The following is a 19,633-nucleotide window of genomic DNA, read 5'->3' on the forward strand; positions in this document are numbered from 1 at the left end:
TATCTGCTTTGTTAGAATACTTAATGCTTTGTTAGAATACTTAATGCTAATTGGACCAGAAAACACCCTAAGAGACCACACTCCTCAGGCCTAAGGAGACCCCAATTCTAAACAGAAATGGATTGCCAATACTAGAACCATCAAAATTGAGCTTCAAGAACCCATGGCATGGAGGATCCCAAGGGGGAGAGAGGCCTCTCAAAAGACTTATTCGCTGGTCCAAATCTACTGTAAAAGGAAGAAGTAGACTAACTTCTGAACGAATGAAGACACAAAGCCCAATGAACCACAACTGCAAAAATTTGCCTCTGAATGGAGAAGACGCTCCTAGAGCACCCTTCTCTCATTATTCTCCTCTTTTCTACCACATCTCGATTGCTTATTCCTAAAATTTATCCCCATTACTTATCACTTAATATGGTATCAGTTGCAAGATCCATAAGTGGCTTCGTTTGATTTCCTTTTTATGCATGAAAAGCCATTGGCTTGATCTATTATATTATCTTATTTATTTTTTATCTGATTTTGGTACCAAGACATATGATTTTCTTTCCTTTGTGTACAAGAAACCCATCAGTTTCTCTCATTGTTTAAAATTTCCACTGAAACCAACACGAAACAACAGAAATGTTTCGATTCAAACCCAATAGAAACCGAAACGCTTAGTAAAACCAAAACTGTAAGTGAATTAGTGTTATATTATATTAGTATGTGTTACATAATTATATTTATATGAATTGCATGTGAAAGATAATGTATTTATTATATAAATATTTATATGAATGGCATGTGAAATGTGGTATGTACGGAATTATCAGACATGCGTGGCACTGCATGTTACTTCGTGTTATTTTTTGTAGGTAAGCTGGGATGTAACCCCCGACCTCTAGGTTAAAGAACAAAGCCTTGACCATTGAGCTAGAGACTCAATCCCTCATGTTACTTGGTGGTCGAGGTTGTTAAACCATTATGGATGGCTGTCTCACTTATGTGATGGTTTCTCAGTGTTTATTTGTGCTTGTTCCAGCACTTCCTGAAGTTTTATCTTAAAATTCTATTTCCATATGTTTACTTACGTTTTGGTGATTTTACGGAATTTCTACTGAAATTTCCAACATAAACCAAAATGTTTCTGTTTCCGTGGACATCAAAACCGAAACTTTTAGTTTCAGTCCTAATGAAGTGGTTCATATGCTGTCATATTAGATTTCGTATAATATTATTCTGCTGTCATATCTCAATGATCCACTTGCTGCCTCACTTGTGTGTATACCTTCTTCTTTTATTTGTGGCAATTAGCTGCTGCGTTATTAATGAATTTTGAGGGTAACCATCCTTGTGTTTTCTACATGTTGTCTTGATTAAGTGGATATAACTTGCTCCTATATTGGCTGCTGCCATGACCGAGGGTCTTAAGGTGTGTGGATTGGTCATCGGCCTCTTGAGTGATCTACGTGTGCACAGTTGCTGCCTTTTTTGAGTTAAAATAGCAAGTTAATATTCAAGAATGACTTTAAAAAGAAAGACATGGGCAACTCAACTAATTCTTGGGTATACAAGTAACAAGAACACATCACGGGCAAGGTTGCTCCATTGTGAAGGTGAGCCTTGGCGCATCGGTAAGGTTGCTCCATTGTGACCTGGTGGTCATGGGTTCGAGTCACGGAAAAACTGTCTCTCTGCAAAGCAGGGGTAAGGCTGCGTACATCTAGACCTCCCCAGACCCAGCAATGGCAGGAGCCTCGTGCACTGGGCCACCCTTTTTATAAGTGACAAGAACACATCAAGACTTGATTCCACGACCATAGATGTTAATGATCTCTTGAAAACCCATCAAGAAAACAAAATTCAAGCCACCAACACTCCAGTTTTACTGCATAAAAGACTCCGTGGAAAGGGGGTCAGGTCATGAAATACACTTCAATATCAACATGGTGGGAAACCACTAACGTTCACGAGTATAAACATCACAGATAATGAACCTTCATAATCTACGAACAAGTAGGCATGGTCAAACAGTTAAACCAATGAGATTGAACCAAAGCTTACCCATCAAGCATCCAATAACATCGTCTCTGGAAGTTTTCATTGTCCTCGCCGTGGGCATAGTAGCAATGAAGGGCATCCACACTTCCAGCCTACATAAATATATCATATTACAAACAAAAAGGAAGATATAAATAGGCATTCAACAAATTAAAGTGCCAAAATAAAATAAGGAAAGTTTCTACCCAAAAACCTAATCTAATTTTATATTCCGTAAAGAGGTTATTTAATAGACAATAAACAGCAAAGTGTCTGTTTTAAAGACTGTAGAAGTGATCATTTTCATGTCAATCACTTGGATGGAAAGCCTACTTATCTGCAACCATGTTGCCAATGCACTATTTAAGTTCATTAGCGTTTTAAAGACAGTAGATGTGTACATTTTCATGTCAATCACTTGGATAGCGGGCCTACTTATCAGCCACCATGTTGCCAATGCACTATTTAAATTCAAAAACTATATAATGTACAAATGCCCTAGGATAGATAGTTCAATAGAGGACAATGAGTGTCATACTGATGGCACTAAATATAAAGCCGATGTTTTTATTACAACAAAAAGTGGAGCATCGAACTAGTAATTCAAATAAATCAACAGGAGGCAAATCCACCAATCACCATTCATCAAAAAAGGAAAAGAAAATAATTAAGTTGAAATCAAGATGCAAATATATTAAAATTGCAAAAAATGATATTTTAATTAAGATTTGTAGAGGAGGGCAAAAAGGCGGAGTGGCTGTTTTTGTCCCAAGTTCTAAGGCCCATACGTGAATCTCTCTCTCTCTCTCTCTCTCTCTCTCTCTCTCTCTCTCTCTCTCTCCATATATATATATATATATATATATATATATATATATATATATATATATATATATATATATATATATAGAGAGAGAGAGAGAGAGGAAAGTGTTCCTAAGCTATAGCTCAAAAACACATGTGGCCCCACATTTTTTGGGGGATCCAAAGCATTCATTTGGAAGGCCCTTCCATGGATAGGGTTTGTACCAAAACTCAGCCCTATAGGATCATCCTAACCCAATCAAAGGTGGAGTGGAAAATGGGCAGACACTGTGTGTCCATGTTTTTGCCCATTTTTTCCCTCAACAGATGGTAGGGTTAGGATGATCTTATAGGGCTGATTTTTGGTACACATTTTTAGAGAGAGAGAGGGGGGGGGAAAGGGTTCCCGCTAACGCTAGCAGCTACCTTAGCTACTAACATTAACGTAAAACAAGGGTGGACCACACTGTTGGGCCGATCCTAAGCATTCATTTGAAAGGCCCCATCATGGATGGGGCGGGTACCAACAATCAGCTTCATTAGATCATCACAGGATGTCCATTTGTGGGGGTGAAAATGGACAGATACTGTTTGTCCACTAATCTGTCCATTTTTTCACGCCACAAATGGATACCCTAAGATGATCCAATGGAACTGATTTTTTTGTGGACACCCTATCCATGAAAGGGCCTTCCAAATGAGTGCTTTGGATCCCCCAACAATGTGGGTCCACCTTGTTTTACGCTAACGTTAGCAGGTAAGCTTACCTGCTAACGTTACCAGGAACCCTTTCCTCACATATATATATATATATATATATATATATATATATATATATATATATATATATATCTGAGAAAAGTGTCTCTAGTCCACCGACCAAATAACACAGTAGGCACACATTGTTTGGATGATCCAAAGCATTCATTTGATGGGCCATGACATAGATAGGGTGTGCCCAAAAAATCAGCTCCATAGGATCATCCTAACCCTTCGATTTGTGGAGGTTAAAAATGGACAGTGGAGGTTAAAAACATAATGAGCCCACGTTGTTTGGATAATCCAAAGCATTCATTTGATGGGCGCTGACATAGATAGGTTGTGCCGAAAAAATCATCTCGATAGGATCATCCTAACCCTTTGATTTGTGGAGGTTAAAATGAACGCATATAAACACCACAAATCTGTCCGTTTTTAAACTCCACAAATCGAACGGTTAGGATGATCCAATGGAGCTGAGTTTTTGGGCACACCCTACCTATGTCATGGCCTATCAAATGAATGCTTTGGATCATCCAAACAATGTGGGCCCACTGTGTTTTTGGTAGGCGGACTAGAGAAGGTTCTCTAGTCGACCGACTAGAGACACTTACCCTATAAAACACCATCTCCATGTAGCTTCACTCATCCAACCCATTCATTCTATAGAACCTCACATAGATTAGGTGTTCCTAACAAACCATAACCCATAACCCTAACCCTAACCCTAACCATAACCCAAATAATTAGTAGCCATCCATTTGAAAACCTCCACTAATCATAACCATAACCATAACCATAACCATAATCCTACCTATAACCTACAAAACTAATGAGGTGGATGAGTCAACCAACTATGAGAGATAGGGTATTTAGAGGCCTGCTCAGGGTGAGCGATACCTCATAAACCTTTTCCCTATATATATATATATAGAGAGAGAGAGAGAGAGCGAAAATAAAGTATGTGCAGCTGCACAGACAAGCTATATGTGCACGGGTATATAAAACACATGTGGCCCCACATTTTTGGGGTGATCCAAAGCATTCATTTGGAAGGCCCTTCCATGGATAGGATGTGTACCAATAATCAGCCCTATAGGATCATCCTAACCCAATCAAAGGTGGAGGGGAAAATGGGCGGACACTCTTTCTGCCCATTTTTTCCCTCCACAAATGGCAGGGTTAGGATGATCCTATAGGGCTGATTTTTGGTACACACCCTATCCATGGAAGGGCCTTCCAAATGAATGCTTTGGATCACCCAAAAAATGTGGGGCCACATGTGTTTTATATACCCATGCACAGATAGCTTATCTCTGCAACTGCACATACTTGATTTTCTCATATATATATATATATATATATATGAGAAAACGGTTCCTACACATATGTGTAGAGAGTTCTCTACACACTAGCTTAAAATACAGTGGGGGCCCACATTGTTTGGGTGATCCAAACCATTCATTTTTAAGGCCCTCACATAGATAGGGTGTCCACAAAAAATCAGATCCATAGGATCATCTTAACCATTCGAACTGTGGAGGCAAAAAATGGACTAATTTGTGAAGGTTTAAAGACGTCCATTTTACCTCCACACATCGTAGGGTTGGGATGATCCTATGGATCTGAGTTTTTGTAGACACCCCATCTATGTGAGGGCCTTTAAAATGGATGGCTTGGATCACCCAAACAATGTGGGCCCCCACTGTATTTTAAGCTAGTGTGTAGAGAACTCTCTACACATATGTGTAGGAACCGTTTTCTCTCTCTCTCTCTCTCTCTCTCTCTCTCTCTCTCTCTCTCTCTCTCTCTCTCTATATATATATATATATATATATATATATATATATATATACACACACACACACACACACACACACTAGTAAAAACACCCGTGCATTGGGCGAGAAATATATAAATGGTTAATCACTTTCCCATTTGATGCGTGGAGTATTTCACACTCATGCTTTGACAGGTGGGTCTCACGCACCATCTATAGCCAAACCGATGCATTCAAGTGGGACCCGAAATATTTTGACAGGTGCCCGAAATCTGTAGTATTATGTACTAAATGAACACGTTCTGTATTAAAAAATAATCGGGTTCGTCAATATTTTGAAAGGCGTCCGAATCCGTAGTATTATGTAATATGTTCACAAAAATCCGTAGTATTATGTAACATATGTACCCAATCCGTAATTTTGCAAAGAAAAAACGTCTTGAATCCGTAGTATTATGCAATATGTTCACAAAAATCCGTAGTATTATGTAACATATGTACCCAATCCGTAATTTTTCAAAGAAAAAATGTCACTATGTTGACTTTGTCCACTTTTTTTATTACAAAAGCATGAAGGAGGGGGGTAGGATTGAAATTATGTGGCTTTAATGGGTGCCTTTGTTAAAAAGCATAAAGGAGGGGGGGTAGGATTGAAAATATGTGGGTTGAATGGGTGCCTTTGTTAAAAAAAGTCAAAAAAAGTGACGTGTAATTCTATTCGAATTTTGGGAGAAATTCAAATAATTCTCTCCTTTTCTCTTCTGCTATATATATATATATATATATATATATATATATATATATATATATATATATATATTGAAACCTTGTGCAAAAGTTGGTGGCTAGTAAATTCAAATCACCACCTGAATTATAAACTCTCTCTTTGCTCTTTTGAATTATAAATTCTCTCATGAAAACTTTAAGGCCATGTTTGGCTACCATGAAAAATTATTCCAATACAGAATATTTGTTGGCAAAATTGTGAAAAAGGAGCTTTGGGGAGGGGGAGAACTTAAGAGAGGAGTGGAGAGAGGAGCATAGAGAGAGCATGCGAAATCTCTATCTCTGCCCACCTCTCACAATTGGCCGCACTAATATTCCATGGAATATTTTTTCATGGTTGCCAAACAGGACAGCAGCAAAGTGTTGTATTGCAAGGTCCATTTTCTTTGCAATTTGATAAGAAAAACTAGAATGTAAGAGTAGACATCTTTGAGTTAAAGTATGTATTGCTTAAATACAAGTATAACTTACAAAAAATGGAAAGGACTGTGAGGTCCATTTTCTTTGCAATTTGATAAGAAAAACCAGAATGGCAGAATAGACATCTTCGAGCAAAAGTATGTATTGTTCAAATAAAAGTATAACTTACAAAAAATGGAAACGACAGCTCACCTTTAGTTTTTCATGGGCTTCCCGGACAGTTTTCCCATCTTTCTTCTTTCTCCAACAGTGGCCATCTTTACGGAAATATCGAAGTGCTTTTCGATCAAACAAGAACAAAGAACCACCTATAAAGCCAAAATGCCATTAAAACTCATTTAAAAAGAGTTTACATGCACCAACAAGAAAATGCTTGGTTGTGAAATTCATAGAAAAATAGAAGAGATTTTTTATGAAGGAAGAAATAAGAACCGCCTACAAAATACAGCATACGTTCAAAATTAAATTTTCAAGTACCAAAATGGTTACTGTTAAGATATTAACAGTAAAGGAAGAGAAAATGAGGGACCTAAAAAACATTGAACATAAAGCATAACATGAAGACCAATATTCATTTGCATAATTAAAATAAAAGCAGAAAACTCAAAAAAAAAGAGTAAAAGCCAGAGTCCAAGACTAATAAAAATATTGAAAAGTGAAAACTGGTTTAGTGTCTCATGAGGACACCCAAATTATCATCCCACTAATCACCACCATACACAAGGCACAACGCCCCAATGATCTAGAATCTCGAAGCGGAAGGCCCTGCAACAGAAGCATCACAGCACAAAAGTATCTCTGATAGATGAGCTTAACTATCTCATCAGTGAGCTGCAAACAGAAAGTTAAAATGACAAAAGCCTTTTCTCTGTTTTAACCATATGTTTTGCAAGCAAGTGATCAGATAGGACAGTTAGGATTGATGCAATTGTTTTACCTTAGCCCATCCATGGTAGGGCCCACATGATAATCAGCTCCGATCTGTAACCATAGCATACATTTGGGGGGAGGATTTAGCAGAACACAGATTTAAGTGCCATGCGGGACTACTTACTGTTCTACGAATGCTGCATCTAATCTACTATATTGTTTGAAAGCATTTTAAAAGGAGGCATGCTTCACTCCACTGTACGAGGTCAGTTTGTGATGTAGGATCAATAGGACCATACTAGGGTGATGATTTTATGTCAGGCCTCTACCATGAAAGCAATGGATCAGGTGGAGAACAACCTCCCACGAGTAACTGACTTATTCCCTTTTGGAAATATCTTGCAAGTTGAAACTAAAATAAGGTTCTACAGAAGCAAGTCAAAGCCATAAGACATGCGTGTTTTGCTATTAAATATAGGAGATGGAGTAAAACATAATGTCTCCTCTTTTTATATCTGGAAATAAAATGAAAAGGAGAGCCAAATATTTTCTAAGAAAAAACACAAATTTTAATATTTCGCACCCCAACCGCTTGTCCGTCTGCCAAATTCGACCAATCAATGTGGCTTGATGTCACTCCCGGCAACATCAAGCTCACATAAGTCCCATCAAGTGATCAATTGCATCAACAAAATCAATGCTCTACAATAAAAAAAAATCTAGGCAAATATGCCAGCCAAAAAAATCAAAACTATGTTGCACCTTCAGTACATGCCTTTCTGTTCTTTGGTAGAATCTTAGTAATGAAAGGAAAATGGGCTTCAAAAGCATCATAAAATATCTTTACTAGCTACACAATCAAACAAAAGTTGGCTCTCAATGAAGGCAACTTGCTACCAATGATCTTACTGAAGGTGGTCAACTCCCATAGGAACATGATTTCTTAATGTCAAATTTCATTGAGAAATTTCCCTCAAACACCAAATGAAAGGAAAAAGCAGGTAAGAACAGCATGCACCAACATGACCATTTTTAAATGCCATGACTTCAAATGAATAAGTAATGAGCTACTCAGCGAACAACATAAAGTCAAGAGTTAACCAAAGTCCTACTGAGATACACAGCCATATCCTGTTCATCTACGGTACAGATGCAAGGAGAAAGTAATGAAATTTTCAAAGACAATCTAACAAATAATCCCAGGGTTAATTAGTTTATTTTGCTCAAATCTTTTTTATTTTAGTCTCGCATCAAAAATTTCACTCCAAAGGCTCAAAGGGAAGGAAACAGGTCAGACGATTTGTTGAATAATTTTGGTGTTTCTTGTGCAAGTTTGGGGATGTGGCATGAGATGCCCGAATTGAAGTTTCTTCTTTTTTTCCATTTCCTTGGTTCTTTCATTATGCTTGTTCTAGCTTTGGCTAGTCTTTTTCAAATAGAATTTTCACTTACTCTAAAAAAAGCTAAAATATTTTTCGAGTCAATCATTTATTTTTCCTCCAAAACTTTAGACCTCGCAATTTCAGCACTTGTATATATCAATCCACACGTAGATTTGAACGGTATTCTTCAAAAAAAAAAAGGATCCACCGAAATTTCAGATCTCTAAAATTTTAGCACACAAAAACCTCGATGAAGTTCAGGCAACAAATAACGATTTCAACAAATGTTCTGACAACATGTAAGTAATAAAAAATCTAGGCTGGATTAAGAAAGATTTGAGAGTGGTAAAGCATTGGCCAAACAAAGACTTGCAAACATTTTATAGACTGGATCTTGAAGTCTAAAAGTTTCCCAAATCCCTCCACAAACCATGTCAGAAGTGATGAGACTCACTAGTGAGAAGCCCCACTCTAGATACAAATTTTAAAATTTGATGGATATTAACATAATGTTCATGTGTCAAATCATCGCCTATTGCAATCTAATCAGATTGCAATAAGATGCCAATTCCATTTGCTAGGCGACCGAAACAGAAATTTAAACCCTGGGACACAAGTACATTAGGGTAAAAAAATAGTACAAACAATGTTTTGCGATAAGATACAAGCAGTCCACTCCCCTACCTACCCAATGACCTAAACCAATACCTGTCAAGAGAACAGAAAAATTGTTGTTTAGCAATTATAACAAAAGAATATAGAAACTCGAACAAAAAACCCTAAGCCATAAAATCTGAATGCCCTTTGGAGGGGTTAGGGAATGAGAGACGTAGAGGCGAGCGGCGCCGGGGGGGGGGGGGGGGGGGGGGGGGGGGTAACGAGGTTGTGAGGAGAGAGAGAGAGAGAGTTGAAATCAATCGAGTGAGAAGAAAATCTTGGAACCCACAAAAGAATAGTTTTTAAAACAGGAAAGGCCATTTTAGAAGTAATTGTCGATAACTTATCGGATATATCACCGTTAAAAATTTTACGCAAATAAATACTAATATTAAATTATTAATGCTAATAAATAAGGATGTATCGCGGTTTAGGGTGAGAGGAAATACATCCTAATGGTTTAGTCAACATGCCAATCCAGCATGGACTTCATATATTAGAAGAATACTACATCAATTAAGCATTCTAGTCCAACCCAACCAAACCTAAAAGGACCATGGTCAGATAAAATTAGTTTCCAAACCAGCACAAGCAGTGGAGAACAATTTCTAGCGCTCATTCCACACAAAGACCATCCACTTGGAGTTGAGCCTCTACGATAGGACACTTGAAAAGGAGTGCAAATCTATCTACCAACTACAATACATCTTCGGCGAAATATAGAGCAACAATTTATTGTGATGTATTTCTCCATAGGTACTTTGCATTGGTACATTGGGACATTTCTCATGATGCCTTCCCCAAATTCTGATATTTGTTTGTGCCTTTTACATTTTCCTTCTTTTGGCACAATTAGATACTTTTTTTTTAATATCTAATCAATATTATACTCAGGGAATTCAGGTATATCATGAAAGAGCCAATTCAACAAGTTATATCAGAAGACTTGACAATTCAAGCCAGACATATCTAACTCATTCCCAATGTTGAAAACCACTGAACGTACAACTTCACATTCACCACGATATATGAAAATTGAAAAGCAATCCCTTGACTTTCTACAAATGCAATACTATAAGACCATATTTTTGGGAAATTAAAATTATTACTCAAAATGAAAGGTTATTAACCAAAAACCCATCCACAGAAAGAGGCAGTAAGCATAAGAAGAAAGATAGAGGAGGGCGGAGGTGGTAGGAGGATTAAAAACAAAGCAACTTGCAAGCACAACGTATATTACAAGCAATCAAGAAACTAATGCTTGCTGAACTGGAATAGTTCATGAAAGAGTAAGTTGCAGCCTTTAATATAGAAAAATTCTAAAATTGCAGAAATATTCTACAACAGTGATGATATGAAGGCCTGTAAACTGAATATTGATGTTTTTTAATGTTTTTCAGTAAAAAACAAAGTGAACTGAACATTGATGTTTGAGTATCTATCCAACGAAAAAGGGTCTAAAGTCCACACTTTATGGTATGATCAAACAAATTAACAGAAACTTAAACAAAAATAATGAAAAATGATACACAGACACCTACCAGGAGGCTTATAAGGTGGATCAGGTGCCAAACAAAACCTTTGGTAGTTGCGAAGAATTTCAATAACTTCACTGGGGCGGAGCCAACGGTTTTGAGCTTCGGCCAGAATTTGTTCAATGTCTGCAAAGCACCCAGTCAATTCATACAAAAGCTTTATACCATTACTTTAACATGCAGAAAACTTCACAAATCAGGCTTACAAAAACCCTTAAGTAGCAGAAAACTCCAAGATTCAGGCTTGTGAACTACATGAATGAATCAAATAAAGAAACCAAAAGGCAGATTCACATGACAAATGATCATAAGCAGGAAAGTTATAATTCATAATATTCCCCTAAATGCAATGGGAAAAAACCTCTAAATCCATAAGCTTCATAGCTACAAATAGCTATGTTCACTATCTAATTGAGCTGAATTCCTTTCAATAATTAGCAGCAGGTAAGGAAGGACTAAAGTTAAATGGGTTTCTTTCAGACACATCCTCACATGAACTAATGATGCAGATAACCTTCCAAAGCAGCGTGCACAATGATATAAGTTAGCCACTGGAAAACATCTCTTGTTGTGGTTTGTTGTTTTGGTTCTTTTTCTAATACTAATTGGAAAAAATGATATAGTGTGAACGATTAAGCACATAAAAATGGGTAAAATATTGGATTACAAGTTCCCTGGCCACAAATTCATGACAACAAAGAATCTTGCCGTGAACTTTCAGAGCCTAAGCTTAAACCAACAAAATATGATTCATACAACTTAGTTCATTTCTGAGAAGATTGGCAGGTTGTTAGAGATTTTGCTACCGTGACTTGAGGGTGTTTTAGTCATTGAACCTGCCATTGATACATAAGTGAAGTAATATTTGCTTAGTATTGAATAGATCATAGCCACGGATACTGTCTCCCTTCTCTTTCTCTCGCTTCTCCTTCTTCAAGACTTATACATTGTCATCGAGGCAAGGTTATATAAAATCTGGATTTCTTCCTCACCATTCAAGAGTTGTGAATTATCTCACCTTATTTCATATTGCTTCTTCCTTGTATACCCTCCTTATCCTCCATCGTAAAAACCTTAAATACCACCTTGTCGTATTTGAAATTCCAATTATCTCACCTTATTTCATAATGCTTCTTCCTTGTATACCCTCCTTATCTTCCATCGTAAAAACCTTAAATGCCACCTTGTCGCATTTGAAATTCCCAAGACCCAAATTTTCGCACCCGCTTTCACCCGAAAACCCTAATCCCCTTCTCTTACATTCAAATTGCTCATTCTTGTTCCCTCTCCATTTGAACCCCTAAAATTTCATTTTCTATCTCGCAAAGCTCAAAGAAGTACAATGTAATGAAGTATAAGAAAGTACAGTAACCAGTCTCCGCTCCAAGGACCCCATTTCTATGTCTATACCGAGTAGAGTTATGAGGTATTATTGGTCCCATGCCAATTTGATCTCCAGTGCATAAGATAGGTTACTTTGATGTGGACCATAAAACATTCTTTACATTAATGAAGTAAAATGAAATGGAAATCATATGATCTTTCCATTTTTTGTCATAACAACCATTTCGGTCGAATACCGATCAAATTTCGGGAGCTTCGGTCGAATCGAAATTTCGGGAATTCAGACAGAAATAATGACATGTCAGGAATTCAATGAGATTTCGTTTCAATGGGATGGAAATGGAAATATTTTGGTCAATTCTGAGAAATTTCCGGAAAAATTAAAACCATTCGTGTTCCTTGACTCATAATCACTGTTTCAAAACTCCTTGTGTCAACCATCAACTCGCTCGAGCCGACTCCCTTCTACTTGGGCTGAATTATTGTCTGAATCTGTGTTCTTCCTTACCACGCCAGAAAAGAAAAACACCTATGACTCAATTTATAACTGATTCTACGGAGACTTTGACTGCATACTGCACCGAGTCGACCAGGATTTGCTTTGGTCGTGATTTGGCCCATGTCCACGTTTTGAAACACTGCCTGTAATAGTTGTTTTAAAGGCGTTGCTCTTGATAGTAAATTGAATTAAAATATGAAATCCTGGAAGAGTTTATATAATTCAACATAACTTATAGAATAGATTTGTGACTAGGTTGGATTTCTGGCAATCGTAATCAACAAACTCAACTGAATTAGCTGCCACACCAATGGCTTCATAAATAAGACAATAAACCCTTTTCCGAGATTTATCAGATATTTTTCCAAGTGTGGCAAAGGCATGTTGGGTGTACAGATTATATGATATGCATCGCTTATCACCTATAGATATTGGATACTGATGTGTCAGATACATTTCCGTTACACGAAACAAAATATTATATTTCCAAGACCTCTATGCATTCACATGGTAGTCATTCATTATTACTTTGCATGCAATCGCGTTGAACTTATTTCTTAAACTCTTCCTTACATGTCTTTCAGTATCTAAGCGTGGAGTTATTGTTTCATTGTTGACGTAAAACAATTGTTCATGAAATTAAATGCTCTCTCAATAGCATTTTCCAGCCTCGAGAATACGGATCAATCAACCCGAATGTAGGACTGCACAACAAAGTAAACCGTATCTTATTCGTGGGATGTAGGATCGCCGCAGGAGTACAGGACCAATCCTGCTCCGTAACTCTGTGGTATTGACATGAAGTTATGGTTTTTTGAGGGATGACCGATCATTGTACTTTCTTACACTTCATTATATTGTACTTCATTGTTCCAGACATGTGTGACGACGCATGTCACTAAGTGTTAATGTGATTGAGCCATTATGGATGGTTTTCTTGCTTACGTGATGGTTTCTAAGTATGTATTTATGCTTATTCTGGCATTTTCCGAAGTTTCATCTTGAAATTTCATCATTTGCATATGTTTTCATACATATCCGTGATTTAAAAAGATTTTCGATCGAAACCAAATTGTTTCCGTTTCTGTGCGGACCGAAACCGAAATTTGAAACCTTGCCTACTTCTAAATGAGAAGCATGAGGTAGCATGTATTAACATGACCCACCCCACATACTTAAAATGCCGATCCAGCATTTCTTCGTCCAAGAAAACCCTACCTCCAAATTTCAATGATACAAATCGCATTTCCTCGTACATTTACTTCTTCTTTTTACTTGATTCAGACAAAAAAATGTAAACCACAGAAATAACGATAAAGAATTACAATTCGAATGAGAAAGGAGTTATAAACTAATAATTCGAATCCGAAAGGAAAAATAACTAACCTAGAGGTTTCAAACCATATATTCTGCTCTCAGCCATCCGCAATCCAGACCGCAGATTAATCCCTTTTCATGAGCTGAAACTATCGAATCTCATGAATAAAAAGCTTCAATCAAATGTCACCAGAAAAGAAAAGGAGTAATGAGAATATGATGACAGAAGAAAAAGTAAAGAAATCCAGCTTTCGAATACTGAAAAGTACACGATTATAAGAGATTCAATTAATCAAAAACCCTAAGCTTATGGTTGTGGCCCCGCGAGAGATAGAGAGGGAGGATTATATGAAGGGAAAGTGCGAAACCAAAAGGAGGGAAAGGGGGGTGGAAGGAACGAAAATGAGGGGGAAGTTAGTCAAGGTCCCTTTTCACACCACGTTCACTATTTACTAAGCGATAGAGATTGCTTTCGTAATAAGTTGAACCCATCCCCGTCTCGTATTTTTATTTTTATTTTTATTTTCTCGTGAAGATTCGCTGACGCGTATTAGGGTGCGATGCTATTATGACTCGCCCAAATAATACTCGCACACCACTCTTCATCCCGTGGCTCACCCAGTAGTAGCCTTTGTGGCACTAGTGGTACACACAGGGAATGGGTGATCATTCATCGACTAAACCCGCCTTGAAAGAGGATGTTGAGCCGGATTGAAGCAGGTCTGATGGTATTGTTATCACTGTCAGTCCTAAAAATGAAGCAAATTTCATTAGCCTTTCCCTGGTATAGTTAGTCAACGGCAAGGGTGTTGTCACATACGGCTCTTACTAGTCGAGTGTGATAATAGATACTTTTATACACATCTAATGGACTTAAAATCTCGTATTCGGATCTTGCAAGAGTTAATGGATATGCTAATTAAGTGTATATAGCTGGGGCGGTTTAGCCAGTTCAACCAGTGATAGCAGTTTGCAGTAGGGATGGGTGGGCATTTTGTTAATCAGATAGCCGGCAGCTCCCGAGTAGAGATTTCTGTTCTCCAGCCTTGCTCTAAAGTTTATAGTGACTGGGAATGTCACACTGTGAGACTTGATGGGGTACAAATAACGTCCCAATAGGAGGCTAACACGTGGCATGCAAAAATCTCTAAACACATCAAGGGTGAGTGGGTAAGTTCACACCTCTTATGGAAGCCCTAGAAATCTTGGAAACCTGTCATTCCAGGGAAAGCCAGCAGCCAGATAATATTTAGGGCACATTTGGCTACCATGAATTTGGTTTCATGAAAAATTGGAGTCTCCGTGTGGAGATGAGAGTGAAATCCCTAAAAATCAGGAAACAAAATCCCGATAACTTAGAATTCCAAGAAGCTTACTCAGTATGGAAAGGTCTCCATCCCAATCAGGAAAGAGCCCCACAGAGGCAACTTCTCCTTTAACTATAGGAATCTACTGCCTTTATGAAAGGGACTTAAAGGCTCAAAAGTATGGGTTCTACAATCGTCGTCTTCTTGCTCTTTACATATCTACTGTTGGTCGCTAACTTAAGCATCGGAGGGTCTTTTTGGAGAATTGATCACTTTGCTTGTTCGTGTGTAGGTGGTGTCTCTTTGCCTCTGGAGCCCTTTTAGCAACATCTAGATTTTGACCGCAACAAGACTCATATATAAGGATACGCCGAACTAACACCAAGGTTTTAAATTTCATTTTGAAAAATCACTAAAATAATTCAGTACGAAATCATTACTGAAATTTAAGTAACGTTCTTCATCAGCGATATTTTTTTTATCATTTTTCTATAAATGTTTTTAAGGAATCCTGTTGTTCTTCTCCTTTGTGCGAGAAATATTTTTTTTATCATTTTTCTATAAATGTTTTTAAGGAATCCTGTTGTTCTTCTCCTTTGTGCGAGAAAAATGATTTTTCTCGAAAAGACGACATTTTGATAAAAAACTTTGTTTTTTTTATCCGAAAGTTACAAGTTTTACATATTTTGACCGAAATATTAACGAATTTTTGAAATTTCGGACGAAGTCATAAATTTTTGGACCGAATATGGTAGTTTTATGAATCTAATCGGATTTCATTTTGATAACCGCCGAAATCGAAATATATAGGCTGGAATAAAATGTTGAAATCTGGGCCGAAATTTAAAACCATGATTAACACAGGGTTCCTGATGCTACTGTGGCTTGCACAAACAATACTCGCACAACACTCCTTGTCATCCCGGTTTCCTCGGTGCACACGGCACAAGCTTATTTACGAATGGGAATGTCACATTGGGGCCCACCATCATGTAAAGGAAATGGCCTAAATATCAAAAGAGTCACTCGAGATGTGAAAATTATACTATAGATTTACATTTTGTAATTTTTTATGGGAAGTGTATAATAGCCCCCCTTTTCTTACCTGGGACAACCTCCTCTAGTGTATCTATGACTACTCTTTTACACCACGGGCCCGTCTCAAGTAAAAAAAAGGGCAAATATATCATTTCCCTTTTTATGGCGTGGGTCATCCACCATGTGGACCAATAAAAAAGTATTCATGACCAGTGTATAATGCTAAGCATGGAAAGACGGTGGGCACATAAGATTTGCATGAGTCATAATCTGAGAGAAAAATATGGGTTTGTTTATTAACCATTCTCTAGAGAGATACAACATACAACTCCGACATCTCTAAGGCTCTATTCACTTGCGTTCCCGGGAAAGCAAATCCCTGGAAACAGACTCCTTTTTTCTTGACAAGACCTCGACAAGACATAATTCTGGTGTTCACTTGCTTTCCTGAGAAAATAACAAGCCTGGGTGGAATATGTCAAATAATGACATGGAATTGCCAAAAATGACGTGGAAATGTCTCTTTTCTCACTAGTGTGGGAAACCAAATCCCATTATTTTGTTCGAATTTGCTTTCCCGGGAAAACTAGTGATAAAAGGTGGGCAAGCAGTTTCTCGGAAAACATTTTCCTGCATAGATCTTACGCACGTGAACAGGCATGGGAAACCTTTTCCTACACAGTTTCCCTGGATTTCTTTTCCTAATGCCACGTTAGAATCCCGGGAAACCTTTTCTTTTCCTTTCCCGGGAAAACAAGTGAACAGAGCCTAAAGATCGGCAAACTCCAATGCAGACATGGTAGCACCTAACGAGGTTTTCTTAGATTCAACAATATTTCTTGATCAACTTAGATTATAGAATATTTTCTTTTTTTTCTTCTGATTTTTGCCTTTTGTTGTACTCCGTAGTTTGTATTTTCCCCACACTTATCCTTTTCCCGCTTTGTTTTGTTTTTTGCATGACTATCTTGGCCATTGAGGCTTTATCTTTTTCACCAATAAGACTTTATCTATAAGAAAACATTATCTCAAACAGTTTTCTCATTCTGTATCTCTAGAGAATGGGAATATATAGCATTTAGTAAAATGTAATATAAGTTTTCATTCCAAAAATGCATTTTAAGTGAAGTTTTGCAAAAACCAATGATTTATGCTAAACCAGAAGATCCTGTTCGTCTTCGAGCTTGAGAAAATTGCTTTTAATTTTCACTAATAATCAGTCTTTAACACAAAACCAGCAAAATCCAACACGAACAGGTCCTAAACATGGCTTGTTATTCATATCAACGGATCCAATCATGTTGAGAAAGAGACTAAGGAGCTGTTCGGATGCAGTGAACATTGATATTGATAAATATTTTCCATTGAAAACAAGTTCCCAATATTTAGTTAACTCATTCTCCATGGATTTTTTCCAATGTCGAATCTTGATTTATGGAAAATTCCCAACTTATTAGACCCTAAAATTTTATTTTCCATGGAATATTTTTGAATGTAAAACTTTATTTCCATAATTTTATTTTCCCAAGAACCAAGTGCCCCCTAAAAGTATTTTTCCTAGAGATCATCAAGATAATTAATGGGGCGTTCGGATCTCGGATGAAATTAAATAAAAAAAAATCATGAAAAATATTATTCCATGGAAAATATCCAGGGTCCAGTGGGTTTGCAATTTTCCATGAAAATAGGCATTTTCTATGAAAGATAAATTCCTGGACAATCTTTTCGTACATCCAAAGTTCCAAACAGCGCCAAGAGACCCAAAACTTTGTAGGGGGGCTTAGATTAGACCTCATGAAGGGAAAGTAGCACAATAATCACCAAATGCACCTCCTTAGACCTCACCTTACACTTCCCATCTCGTTATCTTTACAGATTTACTCTTCTTTTTTGGTTGATTGACCTTAACTTTTGCAGTCAAGTTGGAAAAGATTAATGAGAAGAACCATCTATAGCTTTTTTAAAGATTTGAATGATCTCCTTTAAGTAAAATAAAGGGTTTCTAGGTCACATCTCCTCGTTATATAACCTTTTCTCTGTTTATGAAACTCGGCTTTTTTAAGTCCCAGGAAGGTTCATCTAGTAAGTATATACATACTAATAAAAGGGGAGTGATATATCCGCCCCCTTTCTTCCCTTGGCCACCCCTGTTTCGTGTATTTATGACTACTTTTCCATTCTATAAGAGGTGGCCAAAGGAAGAAAAGGGGGTGAATATATCATTTACTTGATAAAAGGGTCTTTTGTTTTCCAATCACACTGCTGGCATTGTTATTTATTGTTGGTCAAATACTTTGATTTACCGGTACAAGACCCAGTTATAAAAAAGAGAAAAATGTTATCTGTGATACAAGATAACAAGAATACAGTGCATGATTTTGTCTTGACGGGAAAGTCTACTTCACATTAGAATAGTTAATCTAGTAGGAACCATGAGATGGTCACATAGTGTCATGGTTCCATGTTGAAGAAATATCTTATTACCAACTTTCATGCCTTAGATTAAATAGTGGCAACTTCACTTGACAAATACTTTAAAGTGGGGTCAATGCTTGTAGATTTCTAGAACAAATATAGTTAACCTCTGGTTTACTAGAATGATTCCTCTGCGAGCAGAATGTAAAAAAATATTAGAATAAAAATTTAATTAAAAAACTTTCAAATAAAAGTTTCATTCCAATATGGTTGGAATCAAAATACAACCTCTTCGGATGGAAAACACATTCCAACATTTTCATCTTTAAGTCTACCTCGCTATCAATTCCACCCATCCGATATCGTTCATTTTTTTCAAACACACGCTGGAATCAAGCAGAAACAGAATGTGATGCCGATTCCAAGCCACCCATTTACGGTTTAGGGTTTAGGGTGTTAAGTAGCTTGTTAGTATGCCGCACACCATCAATCCCAAGATTCAACTATTTTGCTTGGATTATGCTAGTGGTTTGTTGGTAAGGCACGTGGGAATACGAGGAAGAGACGAAGAGAAAAGCCAAGTAGTCGCCGGGTGCTTTGAAACTCTAAATACAACCAAACAGACTACTTTGCTGACACAGCAACAAAAATGCTAGTAGTTTGTTGGTAAGCCACGTGGGCATACCAACAATTTT

General features: G+C 37.3%; 1 protein-coding gene across 1 annotated transcript in view; it reads right to left on the reverse strand.

Annotated features, from left to right (window-relative positions):
- LOC143881347 (calmodulin-binding transcription activator 2-like) overlaps positions 1-14,566 on the reverse strand; it is a 28,040-nt gene extending 13,474 nt beyond the window's left edge. Inside the window, exons 1-4 of the mRNA XM_077384364.1 lie at positions 14,248-14,566; positions 11,025-11,144; positions 6,767-6,882; positions 2,050-2,138 (exon numbers count right to left, since the gene is read on the reverse strand). Coding sequence (XP_077240479.1) covers positions 2,050-2,138; positions 6,767-6,882; positions 11,025-11,144; positions 14,248-14,284 — 362 coding nt within the window. The 5' untranslated portion in view covers positions 14,285-14,566. The remainder of the gene's footprint in view (positions 1-2,049; positions 2,139-6,766; positions 6,883-11,024; positions 11,145-14,247) is intronic.
- Positions 14,567-19,633: the final 5,067 nt, after the last annotated feature.

The sequence above is a fragment of the Tasmannia lanceolata genome, unplaced genomic scaffold, assembly GCF_043159265.1.
Source record: "Tasmannia lanceolata isolate RefF3 unplaced genomic scaffold, GAP_Taslan_0.1 ptg000007l, whole genome shotgun sequence".
Taxonomy (NCBI): domain Eukaryota; kingdom Viridiplantae; phylum Streptophyta; class Magnoliopsida; order Canellales; family Winteraceae; genus Tasmannia; species Tasmannia lanceolata.